General features: G+C 40.0%; 2 protein-coding genes and 1 non-coding gene across 3 annotated transcripts; all 3 read left to right on the plus strand.

Annotated features, from left to right (window-relative positions):
* Positions 1-6,224: 6,224 nt before the first annotated feature.
* Positions 6,225-6,331, plus strand: LOC118487727. Its single transcript, XR_004882670.1, has one exon. It is a non-coding gene; the product is annotated as a small nucleolar RNA R71 (small nucleolar RNA).
* Positions 6,332-15,035: 8,704 nt separating this feature from the next.
* LOC110886551 (transport inhibitor response 1-like protein Os11g0515500) lies at positions 15,036-15,750 on the plus strand. The gene has a single exon (XM_022134361.2). The coding sequence runs from the start codon at positions 15,036-15,038 to the stop codon at positions 15,495-15,497; it is 462 nt and encodes a 153-aa protein (XP_021990053.1). The 3' UTR covers positions 15,498-15,750.
* A 249-nt stretch (positions 15,751-15,999) lies between these two features.
* On the plus strand, positions 16,000-20,463 carry LOC110886557 (PKS-NRPS hybrid synthetase CHGG_01239). Its single transcript, XM_022134369.2, has 5 exons — positions 16,000-16,027; positions 16,900-17,354; positions 18,596-19,652; positions 19,735-20,175; positions 20,258-20,463. Exons 1-5 carry the CDS (start codon positions 16,000-16,002, stop codon positions 20,461-20,463), a joined length of 2,187 nt encoding a protein of 728 aa, XP_021990061.2.
* The last annotated feature ends 276 nt before the right edge of the window (positions 20,464-20,739 follow it).

Here is a 20,739-nt window from a genome sequence, read left to right on the forward strand (position 1 = left end):
TTACCCTCAACCCAGTAGTTTGAGTCAGCAAGGATACAATCCTAAAGGGTCGGATTATTGGAAGATAATGAATTAAGTTATTAATGCAAATTGTGGTAGGCCCCGCTTTCGGCGGTGACGTTACCCTCGGCTAAGTAGTCTGAGTCAGCAGGGATACAGTCCTAAATAGCCGGGTTATAGTATTAATAGTAGTTAACTTATGAGGGGGTCAAAGAGTTTGGATCCCCGCCATCCAATACCTATGGGCATTGAAGGAGATCCTACTAAATTTGACCCAGGTCCCAAGCAGGACCTCTAAACGCTGAACAAGGGCAAGACCCTTACCAAACCGTTCCCTTAACCCCCGACCAGGTAGCCAACATACCTCCATATAGACCGTGGAGATATGAATGGTGAAAATCTTTTATTTTATATAGACAGTAAAATAACGCCAAGACACCACGGACAAACGATAAGGAAAGATCACCTTCAACATAAGTAACTAGTTATTAAAGTCATTAATACAAAACCAAATAAAAAGTGCAAAAGATTAAAAATAAAAAGTATTATACTAAACACTTGTCTTCACCAAGTGATGTAAGAGACTTAGGCAAACATGGCCTTGATTGTCAAGAACTCTTACTATCAATCTTGGATCCCGAGACGACTCACACACTCTATGATGGACAATGGATGATGGTGGTGGATGATGGTGTTATGGTGGTGGTGGGTGGTGGATGAAGTGTGAGAGAGGTGGTGTGCCAAGGGATGAAATGAAATGAAGCCAAGCACCCCTATTTATAGGCTGAACAGAAGGCTGGGCACGGCCCCGTGTCCGCTGGACACGCCCCCGTGCCCGGCTGACATTCTCTCTCTTCATTAATTGTAATTCGCAATTACAATTAATGCGCCTGCTGTACTTTCACCACGCCCCCGTGCTCGCTGGACACGGCCCCGTGGTGGGCAATGGAAGCTTCTACTGGTTTGTCTTTTCTGCTGCTTCCTGGGCACGGCCCCGTGTTCGCTGGACACGGGGCGTGTTCAGTCTCTGTTTTCTCTTCTTTGCCTTGGGAGGTGCCGTTGAGGGTCCGGGCAGTCTACTTTTGTTCCTTTTCTTGTATTTATGCTAGAATTAGTTGTCTTTTTGCTTCTTTTGTGATTTTGAGCTCATTTCATCCTGAAAATACAAAAGGGAGACAAAAACACTCTTTTTCCAACATTAGTACTTAAAAAGGGTTAGTTTTATGCCTTAATTGATGTGATTTATATGTTGCATTTTACACATATCAAATACCCCCACACTTGAACTTTTGCTTGTCCTCAAGCAAAACTCTTTAAATGTGGCTTACACTCCCAAATGGAATAGGTAGAAGAGAAAGTTTTTAGCTTGTCCTAGAGTGTCGGGAATCCAAGGTCTTTGTAAGTTTTATTTTTATTTATTTACAATCCTATTCGTTATGATTTATTTTGAACGTTTCATAAGATAAATTACTTATTTGGGCATAGCATGCGTTATTAAAATTCCATTTATATACAAGTTCACATACCTCACGGGGGATCACTCAACACTTGGCCGAAGGTGTATATTTTTAGTGAATCACTCGAGAGCGGCATGGAACTTACGCCTTCCATAGGCTTGCCAAGCAATCAATCCTCCTCCTTTTTAACTTTTTACGTTTGTAAATATCAAGAGGACTTTTGGGGTGAAGGGTTAGGCTTGGGTTAAAGGTGGGTGGTTGGGTTAGTGGTTAGTAAAAGGGCGAAAATTCGTAAAAAGCATCGGTTTTCGTAAAATACCTTGTCTTTAGCGACTTTTTATTTTGAAGTATTTCTCCAAACAAGCTTTTATATAGCTTTTGTTTGTTTTTGACTTCATCATTTTTTTTTCTTCTTTTTTTTTCTTTTTTTTCACATAAAAAGGCGAGCTTTACGAAAAACCGAGCTTGTTACTAAAATAAAGGGTGAAAAATAAAAAAGGTTTTTGGTGGGTAAAAAGGGTTTGGGGGTAATGAAATGAAAGGTTTAGGCTCAAAGGGGCTATCTAGGGGGATTTTGGGTAGGTGATAAAAAAATGAAAAATAATGGTTTTGAAAGAAAAAATGGTTAGTCCTAATGCCTCCATCATTTACTTACTTGGGTTTAAGTTGGTAAGGACCGGGAATGTATTGTTGTGGCAAGTTCTAGATTTGTAAGAACCAAGCGGCTATTCACACAAGAAACGAAAAATGAGCATTTAGTCTAAATATGTATATTTTTATGCTCAATAAAGGCTCAAAACTCACTTTTGTGGGAATGGGTTTTTAATGTGATCAAGTATATATAATCGAATTTTTAACTAGACTTGTTATGCCGTTTCATAATTTTCTTATGTTGGTTCTTTGTTATCACAACGCTATCGGTTGTAAACTTTTAAAAATATAACCTTTTTAGAACTTGTTATTCCCAACTTAAACTAAGACAAGTAAATGAAAAAGTTTTTTGAAAAAAATTTGGGGTGTTTAGCGGTTCCAATAGAGTTTTGTGTAAGGCTTGTATTTAGGATTTGCAAAATTCAAGGTTTTAGCACCCCCCCCCCACACACACACTTAAATTACACATTGTCCTCAATGTGTCCAAAAATAAGGTTTTTGGTCGATTAGGATGTGTAAGAGTGGTTTAAAAAGCAAAGATTTTTGTTACTGGCATCCTGGACACGGCCCCGTGGTGACCGGGCACGGCCCCGTGGTCAAGTGCCAGTAACAAAAATTAGAGAATTGAAACAGAAGCCTGGACACGGGGGCGTGTCCGCTGAACACGGCCCGTGTCCAGTTACCTGAACTGGGTGTTTTCCTGCAGGTGGCTCAGCACGGGGCCGTGTTGGTTGGGCACGGCCCGTGTTGAGCCTTCTGTGATGGAGATTTGTGTCGGGTTGCTCTGTTCTTCGTGCATGGTTCCATTTTTCTCGTTCCCTTTTTCATCCATTACCACCATGAGTGTGTTTTATTCGCAAAACAACCATCAATCTTAAAAACCATCATAATATTGCAAACATAGAGAGATATTACATAAAGTTAAAAATGAAAGTACATAAATATTAAACTATGGAGTTCTAGCCCTATGTTTTATTTTAATTTAGCAAAATTTCCAAGAAGCTACTAAGCTTGGTTAGATAAGGTTTTTAGAACTCCTTCTTCCGGGTGTGGTTCTCCTCATATGTCGGCGAGCCACTCCTCTACCTCCCTTGGAAGGAGAAAAGAGGGCTCATTTGCATTAGTTTGAGGAGTTGCAACTTCCGCTGGAATTTCTTGTGGGTTTTCCATGGGAGGTTCTGCGGGAAAGTCTTCCCACCCGGTAGGGTTGTTAACCCCGAGTGCCAAGTTCCAGTCTTGTTGTGGAAGGACTGGTTCCATAGGAGGTGCTACCAGAATGTTTAACCTTTGGTGCAAAAGGTTAATCTCTTGGAAGCTGCTTTCAAGTCCCATCGTAAGATCGTTAATACGGTCAATGAGGACCTCCTCTACTGACGTCATTTCGTCGAGAGCTTCCCTCAGTGCTATCACATAGTGCACAAGTGTAGCTTCAACGGAGGGCCTTCTTCCCCTTCGGCTGTTTGAGGAATGAACGGATGATGTTTCGCTGTTCTCACTCGCCATTCTACGAAAAATAAACCAAAAGCAGTTTATATGACGAAACAGTTTCTGGACACGGCCCCGTGCTCACTGAGCACCGCCCCGTGTTCATCTTTCTGCAGAATTTTGGAGCAAGGAATCTTGGGTTTTTAAGTTATTTCCCGAATTTATGTAGACTTTTCGGCAATAAATAACTTTAAACAATGTTACACAACATGTTTTTACCAAGATTCCATGATCAAAACTCATTGTTTCCTACCACAAAGGTTGAAGAATTCAAACTTTTCATGGTAGTTCTTGAAGAAAGATGAAAAAGGAAATGTCTAGAAGAGGAAAGGACAAGATGGGTTGTTGGAAACTTCTTTTAGACTTACCTAGGATTGTTTGAGAGAAGATTCCTTCAAATCTCTGTCCCAAGTTGGTCCAAATGTGCAGGATTTTTGGCTGCATTTATAGAAAACGACAGCCTTCTGGACACGGCCCCGTGTCCGCTGGACACGGCCCCGTGTGCAGATGAAATTCTGACACAGTTTGTCCGTATTCTAACGTTCTGATCAGAAGGGAATCTTTTGGTGGACACGGGGGCGTGTTGGCCAGGCACGGCCCCGTGTCGGAAAGCTGTTTTATGAAGTTTTGTCTCTTACTAAGGAGTTAATTTATATCGGGTGGCTCTTGATTTGTTGGAACAACCCCAAAGTGCCTAAGATACCTTAATTGTCCTATACTAAGGCGAGAACGCAAGAGGTTATCGGTGAGGGTAATTCCTATTTTCATTCTAGGTGGACAAGTCCAACCCTTTTCCGGGCTCTCGTTAAAGAAGGTGTATGCCGAATCGCTCAGGTCTATGTATGCACTGAACGAAGTCGATGGGGAGTCCTTCACGGCACAATCGACACAGGGACGACTATCGTCCATGTCTTTTCTAGGTATGAAGGTATTTTCGGGAGCAACGAGGTTGTCGGAATGCGGTTCCAACATTTCCTCATGGTCATCATCTTGGGATGGATCTATAAAATCCTTCCTAAGTTCTTTTGACCAATTGAGAATTAGTTCTTCTAGTTGAAATAACTCGTCAAGGAGCATTTCTCCTAGAATATCTGGCTGGGCGCATTCAAGGGAGAGATAGTGCTTATTTTTACTTTCGCCCCTCTTAAGGTTACAGGGAATTGGTGGGTCTATATAGTGGGGCCTATAATTGAGAAAATAACATTTTAATTCCTCATGTTCGCCTCCACATAACCGACACCACAAACCATAAGAGTGCCGAAAGTAAAAAGAATTACTATCACTCATGTTTGTGTCAGAAATTACCAACCGCCGGGATCTAACGGTTCTGTTTTCAGTAACTGAATCTTGGGCACGGGGGCGTGTTGAGTGGACACGGCCCCGTGTTCAGCTTACTGTCTGACTTAAAACAGGATTGCCAGTTCCAATGATTGAGCACGGGGGCGTGTTCAGCAAACATGGCCTTGATTGTCAAGAACTCTTACTATCAATCTTGGATCCCGAGACGACTCACACACTCTATGATGGACAATGGATGATGGTGGTGGATGATGGTGTTATGGTGGTGGTGGGTGGTGGATGAAGTGTGAGAGAGGTGGTGTGCCAAGGGATGAAATGAAATGAAGCCAAGCACCCCTATTTATAGGCTGAACAGAAGGCTGGGCACGGCCCCGTGTCCGCTGGACACGCCCCCGTACCCGTCTGACATTCTCTCTCTTCATTAATTGTAATTCGCAATTACAATTAATGCGCCTGCTGTACTTTCACCACGCCCCCGTGCTCGCTGGACACGGCCCCGTGGTGGGCAATGGAAGCTTCTACTGGTTTGTCTTTTCTGCTGCTTCCTGGGCACGGCCCCGTGTTCGCTGGACACGGGGCGTGTTCAGTCTCTGTTTTCTCTTATTTGCCTTGGGAGGTGCCGTTGAGGGTCCGGGCAGTCTACTTTTGTTCCTTTTCTTGTATTTATGCTAGAATTAGTTGTCTTTTTGCTTCTTTTGTGATTTTGAGCTCATTTCATCCTGAAAATACAAAAGGAAGACAAAAACACTCTTTTTCCAACATTCGTACTTAAAAAGGGTTAGTTTTATACCTTAATTGATGTGATTTATATGTTGCATTTTACACATATCAGAAAGTTTGTTCGTTGGGTTTGTTGGTTACTACTATTGCCGGGTTCCCTCCAACCAAGGTTTGGGTGGTTTCGCCATCCTTGGTTGTAAGTTCCCGTTGGGGGACCCGACGGCCTAGGTCTATTATCAATGTAGTTTACCATTTCTTGTTGATCGTCCGTTTCTTTCATACAACTCCAATTTTCATGTGACCCACCACACCCTTCACAAGCCATAACCGAGACTGTTTTTGTCATTTCCAATTTTTTTTATCTTTGAAGAAAGGGCCTCGATTTGGACTTGTAAAGAAGTGCTTTCATCGACCTTATGGGCACCCGGGGCAATAGATTTATTCCCCCGGGGGGTGTGCCATTGAAAATTGGTTTGAGCAATTTCCTCAATTTGGTTATATATTTCGTGTGGGCGTCGATTACCTAAAAGTCCCCCGGAGCTAGAATCAAGTGTCTGCCTTGTGTGTGGCAACAATCCATTATAGAAAGTGGATACTTGTTTCCATATCGCAAGGCCGTGATGCGGACACTTGCGTAGTAACTCCTTGAACCTTTCCCAAGTTTCATATAAGGATTCCCCGTCCTCTTGTGAATATGTATTAATTTCAGTCATTAATTTAGCAGTTTTAGCGGGAGGGAAATACTTATATAGAAATTTTTGGGCTAGTTCATCCCAGGTGTTTACCGATCCAGCTGGGAGGGCGTTGAGCCAAGCTTTCGCTCGGTCTTTCAGTGAGAAAGGAAACATACGGAGGCGGATGGCGTCATTTGATGCTCCGTTGATCCGAAAGGTATCACATATTTCTAAGAAATTGGTGATATGTAGATGGGGATCCTCGTCCGCAAGCCCGTGGAAGGTTGCGGAGTTTTGGAGCATTTGTATCAAATGCGGCCGAAGTTCGAAGTTATTAGCTTCGACATTCAGAGCATTGATAGCGGCGCCTAGGTTACCTACGGTAGGTCGTAGATAATCCATAAGGGTACGTTGGTCCGCCATTGGAGGTGGATCACCCGAAACCTTCTCTTGGTTTTTAGCTTTTAACCTTTTTCTGAGAAAGCGTTCGGGTTCTTCTAGTGGTTCTTTTATGTCCTTATTGGAACTGGAGCTCATACACTACGTAAGGTTGACGTCGGGTTCCAAGTCCTGCAATAAAAACAGAAAAGAATGCTGGTCAGAAGGTTCACCACGGCCCCGTGTTCAGCGAACACGGCCCGTGGTCGGAGTTTCAGTTAATATTTTCCAGACCCCAGTTACTGGAAGTTGGACACGGCCCCGTGTTGCACCGACACGGCCCCGTGGTCAGCCTTCTGAAATCATCCTGACCAGGTTTGGGGTACCAGCTGAAATCATCTGTGATAATGGGTCCCAGTTTATAAGCAAAAGGACAACTGACTTTTGCAAGAGTTGGGGAATCAAAATGATAACATCTACTCCAGTACATCCTCAAGCGAATGGAAAGGCGAAATCCTCAAACAAGAAAATTGTCAATAACTTAAAGAAGAGACTTGGAGCCAAAAAAGGAAGATGGGCAGAAGAATTACCCTTTGTTTTGTGGGCTGATAGAACGACGGTAAAAAATGCGACAGGCCAGACCCCATTTTCCTTGGTGTTTGGAGCAGAAGCAATGATTCCAACGGAAATGACGATACCTACTGCAAGATCTACCCTACAGGATCCTGAACGGAATCCTGAGGATTTATGTCAAGATTTGGATACCATAGATGAAAAAAGGGATGCAGCAAGGTTAAGGATGGCAGCATATCAACAAAGAATATCCAGGGCATATAACAAGAACATAAGGACTAGGAGATTTCGAGTTGGTGATTGGGTGCTAAGAAAGGCTTTTCAAAATACCACTAATCCTGCCGATGGCAAGCTAGCTCCAAAGTGGGAAGGACCGTATGAAGTTGTGATGTGTGTTGGTGTGTATATAATTTAGATATATAATTAAGCCCTTTTTACACCTTTAGCCAAGTTTTAAATTTATAAAACACGATATTCACTAACACTAAACACACATATGGGCAAGTGCACCCATCGTGGACGTAGTATAGTGTTGGTAAGATACCGAGGTCGTCCAAGGACACAAGAGCTTTTAGTACCGGTTTATCCTCAACGTCTAATCAAATCAAAAAGTTAGAAAAATGTTTTTAAACTAAGAAAATAAAAACTAACTAAATGCTGAAAAATAAAATAAAAATAAAAACAGATAGACAAGATGAATCACTTGGATCCGACTCGTGTATTAGTATAACCTTTGATTATTTTCGCACTTTTGCACTTGTTTAAGAGATTATCTTAGTTATTGTAGTAGGCCCCTCTTTTGAAGGCGACGTTACCCTCAACCCAGTAGTTTGAGTCAGCAAGGATACAATCCTAAAGGGTCGGATTATTGGAAGATAATGAATTAAGTTATTAATGCAAATTATGGTAGGCCCCGCTTTTAGCGGTGACGTTACCCTCGGCTAAGTAGTCTGAGTCAGCAGGGATACAGTCCTAAATAGCCGGGTTATAGTATTAATAGTAGTTAACTTATGAGGGGGTCAAAGAGTTTGGATCCCCGCCATCCAATACATATGGGCATTGAAGGAGATCCTACTAAATTTGACCCAGGTCCCAAGCAGGACCTCTAAACGCTGAACAAGGGCAAGACCCTTACCAAACCGTTCCCTTAACCCCCGACCAGGTAGCCAACATACCTCCATATAGACCGTGGAGATATGAATGGTGAAAATCTTTTATTTTATATAGACAGTAAAATAACGCCAAGACACCACGGACAAACGATAAGGAAAGATCACCTTCAACATAAGCAACTAGTTATTAAAGTCATTAATACAAAACCAAATAAAAAGTGCGAAAGATTAAAAATAAAAAGTATTATACTAAACACTTGTCTTCACCAAGTGATGTAAGAGACTTAGGCAAACATGGCCTTGATTGTCAAGAACTCTTACGATCAATCTTGGATCCCGAGACGACTCACACACACTCTACGATGGACAATGGATGATGGTGGTGGATGATGGTGTTATGGTGGTGGTGGGTGGTAGATGAAGTGTGAGAGAGGTGGTGTGCCAAGGGATGAGATGGAATGAAACCAAGCACCCCTATTTATAGGCTGAACAGAAGGCTGGGCACGGCCCCGTGTCCGCTGGACACGCCCCCGTGCCCGTCTGACAGTCTCTCTCCTCATTAATTGTAATTCGCAATTACAATTAATGCGCCTGCTGTACTTTCACCACGCCCCCGTGCTCACTGGACACGGCCCCGTGGTGGGCAATGGAAGCTTCTACAAGTTTGTCTTTTATGCTGCTTCTTGGGCACGGCCCCGTGCTGGCTGAGCACGGGGCGTGTTCAGGCTTCTGTTTTCTCTTCTTTGCTTTGGAGGATGCCGTTGAGAGTCCGGACAGTCTACTTTTATTCCTTTTCTTGTATTTATGCTAGAATTAGTTGTCTTTTTGCTTCTTTTGTGAATTTGAGCTCATTTCATCCTGAAAATACAAAAGGAAGACAAAAACACTCTTTTTCCAACATTAGTACTTAAAAAGGGTTAGTTTTATGCCTTAATTGATGTGATTTATATGTTGCATTTTACACACATCAAGTTGAATCAGAAGCAGGGAAAGGAGCATATAGACTCAAGAATCTGGAGGGAGATATGCTACCAAGATCCTGGAATGCGATACACTTAAAGCTCTATTTCAAGTAAAAGTAGAATTTAATTTCTATCCTGGTGGTATGTACTCTATCTCTTTTAAAAATATTTATGTATTATCTTGAACTCGATACTGACTTAAGCATCGGAGGGGTGTTAGCCAGGCTAACACCCACCTTAGTTTATAGTTGTTTTGCAGCATATGCTCCAGGATATAGCTCCAGGATTTGCATTCGGGACAAAGCGGAAGACTAGAGGATTGGCCCCCTCTCTCACGTTTAAGGGATCTCGATCCCTTCAAAGGTTTAAAGGTATTCACCTTTCTTTCGAATTGGGTTTAAACACCTCGCCTGGAGCGCAAGTTATCTAGGTATAGTTCAAGGTAGCGGGACCAGTTCATGTAAAAGTGGCTGACAATTTCGTTACTGTTGGCTATATCCTGGATCCTGAAGGTATATGAGGATTGATCACCCTCTCTCACGAAAGGGCATTTTCATACTCTCTAAGGTTTAAATGTTTTCACCTTTCTAAGACTTGGAGTTTATACACTCTTGCCTGTAGCGCATGAAACTCATGGTTTATCCCGGGGATATCAGGGTTTATTCTCAGGATATTAAGGTTTACCCTCAGTATGTTGAGGATTCGTTTCAGGATAACCAGGTTTCTGCCTCAAGGTGTTTGGAATTTATTCGAGCCAAAGTATGAATACACTTGCATTTTTGTGTCATACACAGGGGACATTATCCAACTTTATAAGTGAAAACTGGGGACATTCCTATGGTGAAAAATTGGGACTAACTCTTTGGGAATCTCTGGTATGATCTTTCCTTTTTATTTGGATAACTTACAGATTGTGTGTCAGTGTCCTGATCAAGATATCTTTCAGGATACATTTACAATGTGTTCCCAAGAATGTTCAAATGGAATTATTTTTACAAGTAAAATTCATGTAGTGGAAATAAAGCAACGAAAGGAAGTTATATTATTAACATACCAAAAGATGTGCTCTTAGTTTCACCTTAAAACAAGGCCCATCCACTAAGAGCACTAATAGTCACTTACCATATTTACTTAACAGTTGAAGGCTTTGTCTCAAACCGAGACCCATCCACCTCCAACTGTTATATTGTTCAAAAGAAAAACATACTAACGGTGACGACCAAGGGCTTCGTCCTGAAACTCAGGATCCCTCCACCTTTGGCCATCATATTGTCTAAGTGCAGGAAAAGTAAATTGTTTAGGGGATTACAGACCAACATCAAATCTAAAAAAAAGTGGGCTCCGGCCTAAGCATCAACATCCATCATCGCCCACTTAGATGCCCTCACATAGCGGCATCCTCTCCAACCTTCTCCGGCTTATCAGCACCAACATCCTGCCCAACATCCTCACCAGCATCCGCTCCAGCATCCTTCTTGTCCCCAGCCTGATCCACCACCTCTGCTGACTTGGAGGACTTACCGGCTTCTGCAGGGAGTGGCACAGCTTTTCCTCCAAGCTCCTTCAGTTTGGCTACCCAAGAGTCCACCGGCCAAGCTGGGCACACGAGGCCTGTCTCCTTGGCCTCGTAGGCCATCTTGATGCGAGCTTGTAGCAAGGAGACGATGGCAGAAGCCTTGATCCCTTCCCGGAAAGAAACCATGGCCTGCTCGTGATCCATTTCTGCGGTGGCAAGTTTGAGCTCAGCCTCTTGGGTGACCTTCTTCATCAAGCTCTCGTAATGCCGGGACTTCGCTTCAGCAATAGCACCTTGATCAGCAACTGTGCTTTCGAGCTGTTTGATTCTGGCTTCGTGGAGTGCAACAGTACCGTAGGCATCATTATACAGGTGGAGCAGATGCTGAAGGCCCTACACATCGAATTCAGGTATGAGTCAGAATATATTAATCAGGATATCCTTTCAAGATATATATGCAGGATATATAGCAGGATATTACCTTATTGAGGAAGGATGTCATGGGCTCTAAGGAGTCAGAAAAGCTGAGTTCGTCATAGGAGAACCCCTCGGAGCCTGGGGCACTAATTTCAGAGCCTTCCTCTTTTTTGCCGTGGAAGCACGAGTCCTTGGGTTAGCCTTAGGGGCCGGCAGTGGTTTGGAGCTGGTGGCAGCAGGTGTCTCTTTCTTGACCATGACAAGAGTAGGGTAACTGTCAAGCTCGTCAAGGTCAAGGAGGATCGGGACTTTGCTGGAGTCTGCACACGGGGAGTAAAAAATTTTTCCTAAATATTTCAAAATAAGAACATGTATGCAGGATATTGAACAGGATCCTTACCAGACATGTTTACACTGGAAAGAGGACTTGGAGACGGTGGAGACGGGTTAAAACTTCTTTCAGCTTCAGGAAGGAGTCTGATAGCGTCAATCCTTTTTTGTGAATCTGCAAGGGGAGGTGCTAGCTTCCTAAAATCAGCTGTGTACAAGAAAACGACAAAGTCAGTCCAAAATATACAGCAGGATATAAGACAGAATTTTCCTAAAACCCTAGGTCCTACCCTTCTTCAACCATTTCACCGGATAATCCGCTCCACCAGGGATTGAATCTCTTTTTACAAAAAAAAAGAATTTGGATTTCCATTCCTCTTCATTCCTGGTGGCTCGGAGGATTAATGGGTCGCTGGAAGTAGAGTAAAACAAGAATCGACAGGAGCCGTGGCACCTAAGCCGGTATGCTAAAGGAAGGTCATGAACAGAAAGATCAGGGATATGGTTGTTCTTGATTTGATCAAGAACAGACAAGACTCGCCAAAGCATTGGCATTGTCTGACTGAAGCAGATTTTGGTGACGTTAAAGAACTCGGTGATGAAGTCCGAGAAAGGAAATTGCAACCCTAAGGTAAAAGGAAAAGCATTGAAGCACAACCACTCATCGGAAACCATATCTGATCGGATTTCCCGATCAAATGGCCGGAACACCGACCCTTTTGGGAAGATGCCGGAGGTTTTAAGGGCTGACAAGTGTGCACTATCAAAGGTGCATATTTCTTTCTCCGGATCCTGGAGAATATTTTGGTGGATAAATGTGGGAGCAGAATCGCCGGAGCTGGATCTTGTCTGCCTTGCCATATTGTTACCGGAATGTTGGGAAGAATGAAAGATGAAGTTGAGAGAGAAATGTTTACCTTTTGCTCTTCGGTAAAGGTTAAATGATGATGAGGATGAGAAGTTATAGGGATGAGATGAGTAGTTATAGGCTGCGCGGTTACAACTAGTCACATCAAGGTCTTATCTCTTAATTACCTCGTTGTTCCTGAAAAAAATGTAACCGTTAGTATCAGGATACTTAACGGTAACATTTTTGGGGACAATTGTTATAGGTAAAATTCTGAGCCCATATCCTGGGAAATATCTTGATTTATATCTTGATTGTATGATAACTGCTCATATCCGGGATGCTCATTTAGGATATTGGTAACATCCTGAATGGTATCCTCAGGATTACTAACGGGTTATGTGCAGGAGTACGCGTCTAGTTGCCCAACGTTCATGAAGACCTTTTCTACGGGAGACTCGGTCCAAGTCGTTCACATGAAGCCGTTGAAGCCGCATTACTCGGTCTACAACGTTCATAATGGAATATTCGGAGCATTCCATGTTTATAGGAATTATAGTTTCTATTTCATTACTATAAATAGACGGGTATACCAGATCGAATAGGACATCACAGCTACACTCACTACACTTACATACCTGTTCTCTCGCAACTTGCACTCTTTCACAAATCGTTGTAACACTTAGCGATCTGGTCAATATCCTGCACTGTATCCTGAAGTTTGAAGCAATAAGAAGAACTAGGCAGCTGCGATTGTCAGCTCCCGAGGTTTTATGCCGGCGATCTAGATTGATCAAGGGCTTTCCTCGTACATCTCGTGTCAACCCCCTTTATTTTTTGCTCATTGTTTGATCATAGATACAGCTCAATATCCTGAGCCGTATCCTGAACACTGTTTTTCCAAACAACATAACCGGCATATTTTCAACACTTTCTAGCACACTACCTCACTTAACTAATTTGATCACTTAATTGCTTCGGTAATTTTTGACCAAAACACAAACACCTCCCATTAAAAAGAAACAAAAATCCTATTACAAATATGTGATTGACCCGAGGAGTTCATAATATCAACCTTAAGCATAAATTATTGTGAAATACAAAAATAAATCGGAAACCACAACTAATATGTTGAATATGAAAATTATAGATCATATGAAAAAACTTAAACATAATTATTCATTTTAAAAATTATTAAAATCATAGGTTTTAAAATTATAGATAACTGCCATTAAAAAAGTTAAAGTATTTTTTAATAAAAACTTTAAGTATTTTTTTAATCATCAATCTTGTATTTTAATTAATATTAATAGCTTAATATTATTAATAATAATCATTAATTAGAATTAAATAATATTACTAATGATTTGAAGAAGAAAATGTCATGTGACATTAATTGAAATTTTGAATAAGAAAATGAATGAAGTTTTTTTTATTAGAATTAGATTAGATATGTAGGAGTTTAGCCAATATTTAGCCTCAATTCGCCAATAAATAATGAATAACATGAGTGAAATCATTGAAACCACATCTTTGATACTCCGTTTAACTTCAAGGTCCCACAAATGACAAACCTACAAAAATTGAATATATGAGCATGTGGGTCTTCGTGGTAAAATCCCTAAATGTATTTGATTGATTGGACGTGAGGAACTAAACGAATCTAAACACAACGAGTAAATCTGAAACATTAGAATTTGGTTGGGTAATGGTACTTGCATGAGATTAGTTTTATAACTTTTTTTGCGGGTACGAGGCATGTTTGGCGGTAGGTGATATACATACTTGTTTACCCGAACCATAGTTATAAACATTTTCTATATATTCTTATTTTCTTCTGTTCTTGGTAATAAAACAATTTATTCGGTTGCTAATTTTTGGTATGTGCATTTATTTTATAAGTGAGAGACGTTTGTAAGAATCCCAGCTTCTAACTTAAAAAAAAAAAACATGTATCCTCGATATTTGATGAGTAGCGGGTCAAGTATGAGATACAATTTACAATCATATATAAGATTGTAATGACCAATAAACATCACATTGTCATCCTTAGAAAAATGTAACTCAATCACATGTTAAAAAGACCCAATTTAAAATTGGGTGGAACTAATGGTAAGATTGGATAAACTGTTCATGGTTCTTCAAGTATTCATCTTTTAGATAAAACAATGTTATAGCAACTAATATATATGATATAAATATATGGTTACGTGTCTTTATTGAAAACAAGTGTCCAAATAAGGACCAACTAAAATCAACACAAACACCATTCCCATAAATTACATGATAACCATGGTGGCGTTGTGCTACTAGGGAATAGGGATAAGCATTTTTACTGAGTACCGGTATTAAACCGGTACTAGATCTAGAATATCAGTATAGGTTTTTAATTTTATATTTTTCCTTTTGGTACTAGGTGGTATTTTTTGGCATTTTTGCATTACTGGTACCGTACCGCTATAATCGGTATGGTATTTAGTTTGTCTTTTGCTCATTTTCATTTTTGATATCAGTACAATGTACATAATGATCCTTATGTGCTACAATTATATAATCAAAGTAATGGAATTGCTTAACGGTAACAGTTGTTAGGGTTGTTACACATACACATGACATGAGTGTACCTATTTTTGGCGCCATTGTGAAAACATGCACCAAACTACAACGGCTTTCGGTTTCGGGCCTTTTAACCGACCTGGCTTTCGAGTATATCGGGAAATACGCGAAAAACCTAGAGACACTATCCGTAGCTTTTGTAGGCGATAGTGATTTGGGGATGGAGTATGTGATGAGAGGCTGCCCGAAACTAAAAAGAGTCGAGATACGAGACTGCCCGTTTGGAGATTCTGCTTTGCTTTCGGGTTTGACCCAATACGAGTCAATGCGATCTTTATGGATGTCAGATTGTAACGTGACTATGGACGGGTGTAAGAAGTTGGCTGAAGAGATGAGTAGGTTGAATGTTGAGGTGATCAAAGATGAAGGTGGTGATGATAGGCTTGCTAATAAGGTTTATGTGTATCGAACCGTTGCTGGACCACGAATGGATGCACCACCTTTTGTTGTGACCCTTTAGGTTCAACGAACCGAATGTGGTTAGCTAGCTCGAGTATCGTTAGGAACCCGTCGCTTAGTTGTTCCATCGCTATCGATATTTATGTTTGATCTTGTTTTTTTTTTCTTTTGAGAGAGAAAATTAGTAGACAGTGTGTTAAGTCATTTAACTGTTTAAGGTGATTGATTTAGTTAACCTTGTTTTGAGTCTTGTGCTTAAAACTCAAGCTTTACTAATTTTTAAAAATTGAAATATCTACTAATTAGCTTTTTTAGAAGGAGAAATTATGAAGATGTATATTTTTTGTGTGTTATATGTGGATACAATCATTCTTAGTCGTGTGTTAATTTGCTAAATAGCTACTTTCGTAACCTTAGTTTTATTTTATGGTTTCTAAATATGTCCAGAACTCCCGATGCTACACTTTGGTATCTCAAAATTCTTTTTCTTTAATTATTGACTCAAAAAGTACATCCTACTTATGTCACTATAGTTAAATATACTTTAAATCGACCTAAAACAAATGGTAATTTATCTCAGAGATAAAAGATGTAATGGATGAGTAAAACCTAGAACCTTAACGCTATGTTCTCGAGTTTCCTTTCCTTCAAACTCGGAAACAACGACATAAAATTACATCTTTACTTTTTTTTCTTCCTTCTCCCCTAAGCATAATTTCTTAAAAAAATTGAAACCAATATAAGATTTCAAAATATCCTAATAATATAATTCTTATTTTTATTTCCAAATCTCTATGTATATGAAATATATGTTGGCTCTCACTATCTGCACACCAAGCCAGGCTATCTGCACACTTAGGGTTTACATACGCTGCGTATTGGTCAATACGCAGCGTATAGGGTTACCTGAATACGTTGCGTATTGACCAATACGCAGCGTATATAAGTGGTAGGTACACGACCAGACAGTCAAACCTCGTACCATGTCAAATCAGTCTTACATAGGGTGCGTATTGATCAATACGCTGCGTATTGGCAGACTGATTTGACCTGATACGATGTTGTCCAGGGCACGTGAATAAAGTAATACGGTGAGTAGGGATCAATACGCTGCGTATTGACATGCCAGATGAAAGTCTATTTATCCCTCCATTCATGTCTGTTACCCATCATCCGACATATACTTTGCTTTCCTTTTCATATACTTTGCTTTCCTTTTCATCTTCTTCTTAAGTAAATTGTTTGTTTTTGGTTCAACCTTGTTAAAATGTCATCATTTTGGAAGGATAATTATTTCGGTAATCGCTATTCTAACGACACATGGGGATCAAATGCTGCCAATGAGGAGGAGGAGGTTGTGTCTGGAGTCCCTGTTGATCAAGAAACACAGTTGCCAGACTTGAACAAGACTCCCACTCCACCTGTTGATGAACCAAATTACCCGGTGCATCAAGTGTGTCCAGATTACGGATACGGGTATGAATCTCCGTACGTGCAACAAAGTGGATACGGTGCTGAGAATGCACCTGTTGATGAACTAAATTATCCGGTGCATCAAGTGTGTCCAGATTACGGATACGGGTATGAATCTCTGTACGTGCAACAAAGTGGATACGGTGCTGAGAATGCACCTGTTGATGAACCATATTACCCGTCGCAGCCATCGTATCCGGGTTATGGGGTATACGGGGACGAAGGTGGATACGGAAGTTACAGTGGATACGGTGGTGATGGTGGATACGAGGGTGAAGGTGGTTACAGTGGATATGGGGGCTACGGTGGATACGATAGATATGGGGGTGACGGTGGTTACAGTGTATACGACAGATCTAGGGATGAAGTTGGATATGGTTATGAGTCCCGTAACACATCACTTTATGAACCATCTACCCCGAGCAATCCATTTCAAGTAAATGAGGTATCACATTAAAATAATTATTGTTATTATTATTATAATTATAATTGTTATTATTATTATTATTATTATAGTTAAAAATAATATAATTATAATAATTATTATTATTGTTAAAATACTTTAATTATAAATATAATTATAAATATTATTATTATTATTATTATTATTATTATTATTATTATTATTGTTGTTGTTAAAAATATTATAATTAATTAACAAAATAATTATAAGATTTAGTAAATAAACAAGTTAAGAAAGTTAAGTTAATAAACAATTTATTTTTCTTTTCTAAATAAATAAATTAATAAAAAATATTTTAAATAAATTAGTATTGTAAATAAATAAAAGAATCATGAAATTGATTTTTAGTTAAAATGGTTAGTTTAAACCTAACTTAGTTAGTTAAATCATAGTTAAAATGGTTAGTTTAAACCTAACTTAGTTAGTTAAATCATAGTTATATCCTAACTAGGTTAGCATTTAATACAAGGGACCACTAACTGAGTTAGAGAACTCAGTTAGTCCAGTTAAGTGCCAAAAACAAAAAAAAGTCCCTGAAGTTTCAAATTTTACGAAAATAGTCCCTGAAGTTTCCAAAAATTGACAAAACAGTCCCTGAAGTTTTGAAAAATTGACAAAAATGGTCCCTGAACTTTCGAAAATGGACAAAAATGGTCCCTAAACTTTCAAAAATTGACAAAAATGGTCCCTGAACTTTCGAAAATTGCAAAAATGGTCCCTGAACTTTCGAAAATTGACAAAAATGGTCCCTGAAGTTCTAAATTGAAAAAAATGGTCCCTAAAGTTTCTAAAATTGAAAAAATGGTCCCTAAAGTTTCTAAAATTGAAAAAATGGTCCCTAAAGTTTCTAAAATTGAAAAAAATGGTCCCTAAAGTTTCTAAAATTGAAAAAAATGGTCCCTAAAGTTTCTAAAATTGAAAAAAATGGTCCCTAAAGTTCCGAAAATTGACAAAAATTAGTACCTGAAGTATGAGTTTCGATTATATTATTATTATTATTATTATTATTATTATTATTATTATTATTATTATTATTATTATTATTATTATTATTATTATTATTATTATAATTATTATTATGGTTATTATAATTATTATTATTATTATTATTATTATTATTATTATTATTATTATTAATATTGTTATTATTATTATTAATGTCTTTTTGACACAAATGGTCCCTGAAGTTTCGATTATATTATTATTAACGTAACCTTTTTTAGCGTTTCATGTCTCTAACTGATTTGAAGAATTGGGTACAAGAAACGGGAAAGGATAATGGTTACGTAATTGTTACCCGCCGATCAAAAAATATTGGCGGTACTACTGGGATGGTATGGCTTGTGTGCGACCGTAGTGGTGAACACCGTAGTAAAGCAACAGTTAGGAAAGCTGGTAGCAAAAAAATCGGCTGCCCGTTTTCATTACTCGCCATCCGGGACGTGACGAACGACACGTGGGAGTTAAAAGTGGACTGTGCGAACCATAACCACGAACCTACGACGAGTCTGTTGGGCCACGCTTTTGTGCGAAGATTCACTAAAGCCGAATACAAGCTAGTGGAGCAGCTAACTGCTCAAAACATGGAGCCACGTATCATATTTCAAACCCTAAGAAAGCAGTTCCCCGACAGCCTGCACGTTCAGAAAGACGTGCAAAATGCGGTACAAAAAATTAGAGCGACAATAATGGACGGAAAGAATCCTATTCAGGCACTGGAAAGCCTGCTGCATGACCGCCGATTCATTTACGACACCCGACAAGATCCCAAAACAGATGTCGTAACAGAGATTTTCTTTGTTCATCCTTATTCAATCACTATGTGGCATGCATTCCCGCACGTGATGTTGATCGACGCGACCTACAAAACAAACCTCTACAACATGCCATTTGTCCAGGTTGTGGGTATGACGTCGACTGGGAAGTCTTTTTGTATCGCACATGCCGTTATTTGTAAAGAACGAAGGGGTAACTACGTGTGGGTGCTTGAGCGGATCAAGTCAATATTGCATGAATGTATGATGCCGCGTGTGATAGTCACGGATAGGGAGCTTGCCCTGATAAACGCGTGTTCTAAAGTATTCCCGAACGCAAAAAGGCTTCTATGCCACTTTCACATCCAACAAAATATAGCTAGAAAGTGCAAGGAAGGGTTCGATAAAGAAGATTGGGGGAAATTTATGTCGTACTGGCGGACATTGTGCGAATCTTCATCAGAGCCCATGTACAAGTACAACTTGGAGAAAATGTATAACCGACTCGTGGTTGCCAACCGAGAAAGTAAGTGTTCCTTCAACAAACGACTCACCCAATCTATTATATTTCACACACGCTTTTACATTTAATTATTTTATTTTTACAGGTGTCTATGATTACGTCTACGAAAACTGGCTCAAAGACTATAAAGAAATGTTCGTTTATGCGTGGACCGATAAGTGTCGCAACTTTGGTCAGCGCACCACCAACAGAGTTGAGAGCCAGCACGCAAATTTAAAAAGATACATTACGCGCGGGAGTTCATTGGAGCGAATAGCAAGATGCATCATTGATATAGTTGAAACTCAGTATGATGAAATACAAAAAAGTTTCACTGAGAGCATCGAAAAAACGATGAACCACCATAGACACCGAATGTTGGACAACCTACGTGGAAAGGTTTCCCATGAAGCACTTGATTTGCTGGAAAAAGAGCTACTGAGGAAGATGGATGTGTTGCGGAAACTTAACGCATCATGTGGTTGCCATATGTGGCTTAGCAAAGGATTGCCGTGTGCTTGTAGACTGGAAAACTACAACCGTACAGGTAAAAAATATTAAAACAACAAACCTTTTGTTATTTTGTACGATTTAGCTGTTTCTCACACCGTATTAACTTAACTGTGCAGGGCGTATAATACAACTCGATGAGATAGATGTATTCTGGCGTAAGCTTGACTTGCTCCCTTGTAAACTGGTAGACGAGGAGGTCGATATTGTAGCAGAGCTCAATAATGTGCGGCAACATTTAGAGGCGCAGTCCCCCGTTCAGCAAAAGAGTATGCTTTCAAAGATAAAAGCGGTTTTCACCCCGAAATTAGACTCCACGTGCTAAGCATTGAATGGAGCTCTACCATCTTCCCATTAACGGATGCCCCACTAGATCCACGACCTCAAGCGATAACGCTTGTACATGTTCACGGGGGACACTTCATACATGCTAAGTTGGAAGGAGACTACCCCATGCTTTAGTGAACCCGATGTGGTCGGCACATCGATCAATAGCTGCGAAACGGTGGGAAGAAATGTATACACCGCAGTTAGAGCACTACTACGAGTTAATGCATCCTAAATCAGACCGAGACAAAGACAGAGAACCGAGTTTAAATGT

The sequence above is a fragment of the Helianthus annuus genome, chromosome 15 (assembly GCF_002127325.2).
Source record: "Helianthus annuus cultivar XRQ/B chromosome 15, HanXRQr2.0-SUNRISE, whole genome shotgun sequence".
Taxonomy (NCBI): domain Eukaryota; kingdom Viridiplantae; phylum Streptophyta; class Magnoliopsida; order Asterales; family Asteraceae; genus Helianthus; species Helianthus annuus.

Coding starts and splice junctions, on each gene's coding strand:
- LOC110886557 (XM_022134369.2), top strand. CDS start 16,000: ATGGTAATTTATCTCAGAGATAAAAGAT. Junction 17,355..18,595: donor ATCCATTTCAAGTAAATGAG/GTATCACATTAA, acceptor AACCTTTTTTAG/CGTTTCATGTCTCTAACTGA. Junction 19,653..19,734: donor CGTGGTTGCCAACCGAGAAA/GTAAGTGTTCCT, acceptor TTATTTTTACAG/GTGTCTATGATTACGTCTAC.
- LOC110886551 (XM_022134361.2), top strand. CDS start 15,036: ATGAGTGTACCTATTTTTGGCGCCATTGTGAAAACATGCACCAAACTA.